Genomic DNA, 7,854 nt, shown 5'->3' with positions numbered 1-7,854 from the left:
TCTTTTATTAGTGTAGGCTAGAGGCCCAGTGCATGAAATTCATGCACATTGGGGAGAGGGGGTCCCTCAACCTGGCCTGCACCCTCTCCAATCCGGGACCCCTTAGGGGATGTCCAGCTGCAATCTGGGACCGCTGGCTCCTAACCACTCACCTGCCTGCCTGCCTGATCACCCCTAACCACCTCTGCCTGCTAACCTGATGTCCCTAACTGCTCCCCTGCCTTCCAGATCGCCCCTAACACCTATGCCTGCTGGCCTGATCACCCTTAACCGCCTCTGCCTCGGCCCCTGCCACTGTGGCTTTGTCCAGAAGGATGTCTGGAAGATGTCTGGTCTAATTAGCATATTACCCTTTTATTAGTATAGATTAGAGGCCCAGTGTATGAATTTGTGCATGGGTGGGATCCCTCTTTCTGGCCGCTGATCAGGGGCCATCTTGCCCAGTCCCGATTGGGGCCATTTGGGGCTGGCCAGCTGGAGGAGGGACAATAGGAGGTTGGCTGGCCAGGGGTAGGGACCACAGGAGGTTGGCCAGTCGCAGGAGGTTGGCTATGGGAGCACACTGACCACCCGGCAAGCCAGAGGGGAGGGACCACAGGAAGTTGGCCAACCGCGGGAGGTTGGCTGTGGGAGTGCGCATCATAGCAACCAGTCAACCGGTCATTTGGTCGACTGGTCTTAATGGTAGCTTAGGCTTTTATATAGATAGATTATGTCAAGTATGTATTATACGTTATATAAATATATGCTTTTAATACCAAGACCTCTCAAGATAGAAAGTTTTACAAAACCCACATGCCTAACTAACCAAGGATAAAAGAGTCTCTTTTGTTTTGGTAACAGAACATAGCCTTAAAAAAAAAGTCTGTTCCTTCTTTTATAATACAGAAGTTACTATACAGTTCTCACTCATCCTCAGTCAAGAGTTATCTCTTTATTATTTAAAATACAGAAATAGGAGGTTTTCAAAACAGCTCACTTCTATAAAGCTGTTATTACCCATCATCAGAACCCCAGTACAAACTCCTAGAGTATATGTTTATCCCAACCTTCTACAGAACTTGTTCTATTTCTTCTGGTAAAATATCTTTAATCTCCATCTTCCCACTTCATTTTCAGCTTTACTTGGGTTTTATTCACAGAAGGAAAAAACATCTGACCAATAACTGCTGGCTATTCTACGGCTAATCCTAGTTAGTTTATTATTCATCTGTCCACCAATAAACTGAGTGAATGCCTACCAGGTACACAGAGCTGTCTCTAGTGCTGAGGAACTGACCTTTCCTCTGAAGAAGCTTACAAGCAATCTACCTATTTAGGGATAAAAAGCAAAGACAAAATAAACAGAAAATAGTAAAATGATATAAAATTAAAAATTCAATAGTCTGACAACTTTGAAGAAGGAAAGATGAAGGAAGAAATGAAGGAGGGAAGGAGGAAAAGAAGGAAGGACTGATTGATTGATTTAGAGCTAGCTTCAGATTCAACTACATTTATTGGATGCCTACCTCATGCCAGGAACAATGATTAGTGTTTTCATATATAGTGCTCATTTAATTCATCCTAAAATAATAGTATAGCACAAGCATAGAGTCTTGAAAGAAGATGAGTAAAGTGAATGATAAAAATATTTTACTAGAAGTATGAGGAAAAGTATTAACAAACTTAGACAAGTGTTAATCTCTCTCTATGGCACTTTAGCAGTTAATGTTTATAATTATATGGTTATAATACAAGAGTATAAAAATCAGTGAATATTTTCCTTTTTTTAAAGGTCTAATTGGGAAAAATAATTATATAACCATGTGGTGATGGATATAAACTAAACTTGTGGTAATCATTTCATAATATATACATATGCCAGATCATTATGCTGTTCACCTTAAACTACTACAATGTAGTACATGAATTATATCACAGTTAATAAAATATATTATTGATGGTTGACTGTATCCCTCCCAAATTCTTATTTTGAAGTCCTAACATCCATTACCTCAAAATGTGACCATATTTGGATACAGTGTCCTTGCAGATGTAATTAGTCAAGATGAGGTCATTAGGGTAGACCCTTAATCCAATATAACTGGTGCATTAAAAGAGGAAATTCAGACACACATGGACACAGAGGAGGAAAAAGTTCTAATTGGGAAAATGTCATTGTTGAGTAATCTGAAAAAAGTACCTAAAATGAGGTCTGTGGATTATTTATGGATGTCCTTGTTACTACTGACAAAAAGTGAAAATGTATTACTTTATACGTCTATCAAGTCTCATACATTTAGCTTACATCTAAACTAAACTAAATATTTTATAATATTTATAAAATAGCTAAATTAAATATTTTATAATAAAATTCATACATTATCATCTATCAATACATGCCTTATTTCCCAAGCTCCTAGTGGCTCTATCTTTTTTACCTATGTAGTCCCTACAAAACTTGGAAATGTGTTGTGGTAGAAAGACAGTGTGAAGTAAGAGAGGTCAAGGCTCAGCTCTGCAAGTTTGTCTAGCTATTTTGCCTTGAACAAATTTATAAAACTATGAGCCTCAGTATCCTGTTAAATAAAACACTCTAGGAGTTGTTATGAGGATTAAAGAATATGTAGTTGAAAACACTTAGCATTGAACTTAGCATCTAATAGGTGCTAAAGATGTACTAGTTCCTTTTATATTTTTGTAGACTGTATACAACCAAATATAATGAAGTTGGAGTTTCAGTCACTTAGAAAATTTCCAATAAAAGTATACACTGACCTTGGTTTTCAGGTGGTCTTAGATTTGCTAAAGCAACAATCTGATGCCCAGCAGCAATGCATTGCATCATATTGTAACAGCTGTCCTTCCCACCACTAAAACATAAAGAGATATATATAAGGTTACTGACCATTATTCAACATAGAATCATTAGGTACCAAAATACAACACATTTATTTAGCTCTTCAAAATTTGGGGGCCTACCTTAATTTAGAATGCAAAACACCACATGTACTTTATGTAGCATAAGCAAACTGAATGAACAAATCTGAATGTCTAAGGTAGATATGCACAAGAGCTTGTGAAATTATATGCCACTATAACAAAGACCATTCTAAACAAAATATGACAACTCTTTGGTTTGTGACAGTAGCTTTACTCAATATATAAAGTACTTGCAAATAAAATGATTTAAGTTTACATTCCGCTGGTTTGGCTCAGTGGATGGAGCATCCACCTGCACACTGAGGGGTCCCAGCTTCGATTCCGGTCAAGGGCATATGCCTGGATTCCGGGCTTGGTCCAAGGGTGAGACATACAGGAGGCAGCCAATCAATGATTCTCTCTCATCACTGATGTTTCTATCTCTCTTTCCCATCTCCAGTCCTCTCTGAAATCAATAAAAAATATATTTAGATAAGTTTGCATTCCAACTAAATACTTATTATATATACTTTAGATGAAATTCTCTACAAAAAAAAAAAAAACAGGAAAACGTCTGTTACACTGTAAGAAATCTAACAACTGACCTCCATCACCAATTAAAGGATCAAATTAAAAATCTGAGATCCGCCTGGCTGGCATGGCTCAGTTTGCCTGTCCAGTGTGGCTCAGTGGTTGAGCGTGTCCCATGCACCAAGAGGCCACTGGTTGACGCCCCGTCAGGGCACATGCTCGGGTTTCTGGTTCGATCCCCAGTGAGGGGCATGCGAGAGGCAGCTGATCAATAGTTCTCTCTCATCATTGATGTTTCTCTCTCTCTCTCTTCTCTCTCTCTCTCTCTCCCCTCTCTCTCCCCTCTCTCTTCTCTCTCTCTCTCTCTCTCCACCTTCCTCTCTGAAATAAAAATATGTTTTATAAAAATCTGAGATCCACTCCAATGACAAAGTATGACATACTTTGTGGGTTCAAATTCTGTAGAGATAGAAAGCAAAATGCCAAATTATACCAACAAAGTTAAACATCAGTACTGTCAGTACTTCAACATTTCTTTTTAAATATATTTTTATTGATTTCAGAGAAAGAGAGGGAGAGATAGAAATATCAATGATGAGAGACAATCGTTGATAGGCTGCATCCTGCAAGCCTCCCACTGGGGATCAAGCCCGTAACCCAGGTATGTGTCCTGACTGGGAACCAAACTGTAACCTTCTGGTTTGTAGGTCAACGCTCAACCACTGAGCAACAAGAGACAGGCAGTACTTCAACTTTCAGCCATCACTATATGATGGCAAATGAGGCTTGAGCACAGATCTAATTACCAGATTAAAAAGAGCTAAATCTGGCCCTGACTGGTTTGGCTCAGTGAATAGAGCGGCAGCCTGCGGACTGAGGGGTCCTGGGTTCAATTCCAATCAAGGGCATGTACGTTGGTTTCGGGCACATCCCCAGTGAGGGGTGTGTGGGAGCCAGCCGGTCGATGTTTTTCTTTCATCGATGTTTCTAATTCTCTATCCTCCCCCTTCCTCTCTGTAAAAAATCAATAAAATATGCTTTTTTTAAAAAAAGAGCTAAATCTGGTACCAAATTTACCTAAGCAAGAGGCAAATCACTTAGTCAAGAGAAGTGGTACTTCATCTGCAACAAGGTTGAATGGCAAACTCTATGCTATTTGGGTTTCATACTGTTCTGCTTCTCACTATACATGCTTCTTCCTTTCTTTTAACATTGCCTCTCTTCCCTTTTCTTGCTCCTCCTGTTTCCCTTCTTTCCAATTTTCGCTTAAGATCTGCAAATGTACCCTGAGGCAATGTTTAGACCTATTCATAGCCCAAAAAACTAAGAGAGACTTTTTATTCTACAAGCTGGCCTTTTCATCTTTTTAGTGCATAACATCTGTCTGCCTCTACCATATTCTGATCAGTTCAGCCATCATTCCAGAACTTCACAAGGGGGGAGACTGTAAGGGACAAAATGAAGTTACATATCACACTCCCTTTCCTCAGATTCTGATATTCCCATATATCCATATTCCACAACTTCCCCTACTGAACTTCACTGCTCTATTTCCATAGGATAAAAAGATATAATTCCTTAGTCTCTTTCTTTCTCTCTCTCTTTCTCTCTCTCTCTCTCTCTGTCTCTCTCTCTCTCTCTCTCGCTATATATATATCTCTCCAAATTGTCCCCACAGGAGTTCAACCGGGAGACTGGTCGCCCGCTATGACATGCACTGACCACCAGGGGGTGGCGCTGAATGAAGGCAGGCCCCGGCTGGCAGCCGGGGAAGGGAGTCCCAGCCAGCAGCCAGAAGGCCCCGATCAGCCCTGATCACCGGCCAGGCCTAGGGACCCTACCTGTGCATGAATTTTGTGCACCAGGTCTCTAGTATAGAAGAGTTAAGATGAAAGGGTATATCTCCACAATTCTAATTCCTTACAATATTAGAGATAAAGGATATACATCTGAAATCAGAACTTAACTTTATAATTTATTTTAAAATGCTAAGCTTTCAAATATGGTTTTAAAATAGTATTTCCTGACCAGTTGGTGTGGCCCAGAGGATTGAGCACTGCCCCATGCACCAAGAGGTTCAATTCCTGGTCAGGACACATGCCTGGGTTTCAGGTTCAATTTCCACTAGGGGGTGTGTGAAAGGTAGCTGATTGATGCTTCTCTCTTCCTCTCACCTCTCTATGTAAAATCAATGAAAACATATCAAAAAATAGTATTTCCTAAATTGTGTTCTGTGGAACACTACTATCCAACAAGTACTCTAAGGACAATGGTTCTCAAGGTCAAATAAGTTTGGGAAATACAGATCATCTTATCCCCTGAAAAGTCACAGAATACATTAGGATATGTTATGTAAGAAATTCCACAGAAAAGATCAGAATTTCAATTTCCAACTTTTGGATACTAAGCTATATTACTCAATGTGTTTGTGTTTATATACTTCATTATAAAATTAGAGAATGGCCTAGCTAATCCTCAAAGTGTCACTCAACTGTAAAATTCAATGATTCTATCTTTTGTGTATTAGAAAAATAATGTTCTTTATGGTCTAAGGTAGGTGTGGGGAATGTCCTGCTCTAGGGCCTGAGGGCCATATAAGGCCTGTGAATCATTTGGTCTGGCCTTGCCAAGGCATTAGAGGTGAGTTACTTAAAAGTTTGAAAAATATAGCACATTAATTTTTAAGTTGATACTTTTGTATGGCCCACGAATTAAGTTATAAATATCTAAATGGCCCCTGGCAGAAAAAAGATTCCCCTCCCCTGTCTAAAGAAAAGGATCTTGATTTCACTTACTCTCCAAAACACATACATATCTCTCTCTCTCATTTTAGTGCACACACACAGAGATACATGGCAAATAGAGTAGATTCGCTGTATTTAATGAACTCCATACATACTCAAGCATACCAGTATATGCACATAAATGTATATTATATGGGTACTGTATATGAATACATAGCTCGTATTTATTCATATATATATATATATATATATATATGTAGGTATAAATATACTGCATTCACACCTACAGTATGTCTCCTAGCATTTATACAGATCTTACCATTTAGCAAGAATTTTCCAACAATGCCTTTTTTAATTGGTTTTATTAGAAAAGTAATGTATGCACATTACAGAATATTTAGTGTAATGGATTACACCAATCTTCTCTCCTTCCCTCCCAGATTTCAGAGTCTTCAGTTGGTGTCTCTTTAATGGTTAAACTTTTGGCAAAGTGAATATAAATGTAAATTACTCATTTCTTGGACTACTTTTTACTCTTATCTACCTAGATCAAATGAAGACCACAATGGTCAAAGCTTAATCATTCACTTTACAAAAGAAATACATTGAATAACAATACTTCTTGACCCTACAGTCTCCTAAAAATGGTAATGAAAGAAACCGGAATGTTCCAGAAGGCGTTAGTGTTATGTCGAGACCTTAATAAGTTAGTATCAACTACCTAGGGCACTGAACAATAACATGAAATTTTCAATGGGTTTACAAAGAAAATGCATGGTTGCAACGTAGATCAGACACCCTATAGAGATCCAAATCTCATCAAACAAAATTCAAATAGACTAAATCCCCCCCTTTTCCTGTTGTTATTGTGTTCCCCTTTGCTTCAATTTTCAGATTGAGTATGGAAACATTTTAACGGGCCTGTCTTTGGTTGTTGTAGGACTTTAGATATCTAAATATGACGGGTTGCCATACATTTCAAAGTCCTTTTGGAATATGAAGTATTACCATAAGTTATTCTAAAAGCAACCATTGTGTATCTGAAGCAAGAGCAACCAGATCTAGGGTGTGGGGGATGGAAAAGCGCTTACTATGCAAATATGCATAACCCTTGGACACAGACAATAGCGCGGTGAAGTCCTGCGCTGGGGCGGGACGGGGTGGAGGGGGGCACAGGGGAGGAAATGGGGGATATCTGTAATACTGTCAATAACCATTAATTAATTAATTGCTTTTTAAAAACTGGCACAAGTCCATCTCCATCCTTAAGCGCCAAGGTAAATACATCCATGTCCTAAGCCACCCGGACACACCTAGAGGCCAGGTGAGGGAGAGGAGGGTTTATATAGAAAGGGTCAGAGAGACACAGCCTCGGGTGGAAGGCTGGACCCAGAAGACCGGCTTTAAAGACTGAAGGTTAACACAGAAGAGGATGAAGAAAGCCGGGAGAAAACGGCGGAGAGTCACGCTGTGGCTCTCAAACTTCCCAGCAATAATGACTTTTAGGAATCCGCCCCCGGGCCGTGTCAGGCTAACGAAACCAGCGCTCTGGCCGTGAGGCCTCAGCATCAGCAGTTCCTAGTTCCCAAGGTAAATCCAAGTCTGAGGGACAGAACAAAGGGGGCGGCGACCGGCAGAGAGGAGGGGCGCGAGCCCGTGGCCACAGGCCCCGCCGGGA

The 7,854-nt window shown here is 39.9% G+C and overlaps 1 protein-coding gene across 2 annotated transcripts in view; it reads right to left on the bottom strand.

Moving 5' to 3' along the window:
• DPH6 (diphthamine biosynthesis 6) overlaps positions 1 to 7,854 on the bottom strand; it is a 166,820-nt gene that overhangs the window by 158,449 nt on the left and 517 nt on the right. For both annotated transcript variants that reach the window (XM_006778112.2, XM_006778111.2), the window contains exon 2: positions 2,758 to 2,852. In XM_006778112.2, coding sequence (XP_006778175.1) covers positions 2,758 to 2,852 — 95 coding nt within the window. The remainder of the gene's footprint in view (positions 1 to 2,757; positions 2,853 to 7,854) is intronic.

This window comes from Myotis davidii, unplaced genomic scaffold (assembly GCF_000327345.1).
Source record: "Myotis davidii unplaced genomic scaffold, ASM32734v1 scaffold46, whole genome shotgun sequence".
Taxonomy (NCBI): Eukaryota; Metazoa; Chordata; class Mammalia; order Chiroptera; family Vespertilionidae; genus Myotis; species Myotis davidii.
This window is presented reverse-complemented; position numbering and strand designations above follow the sequence as displayed.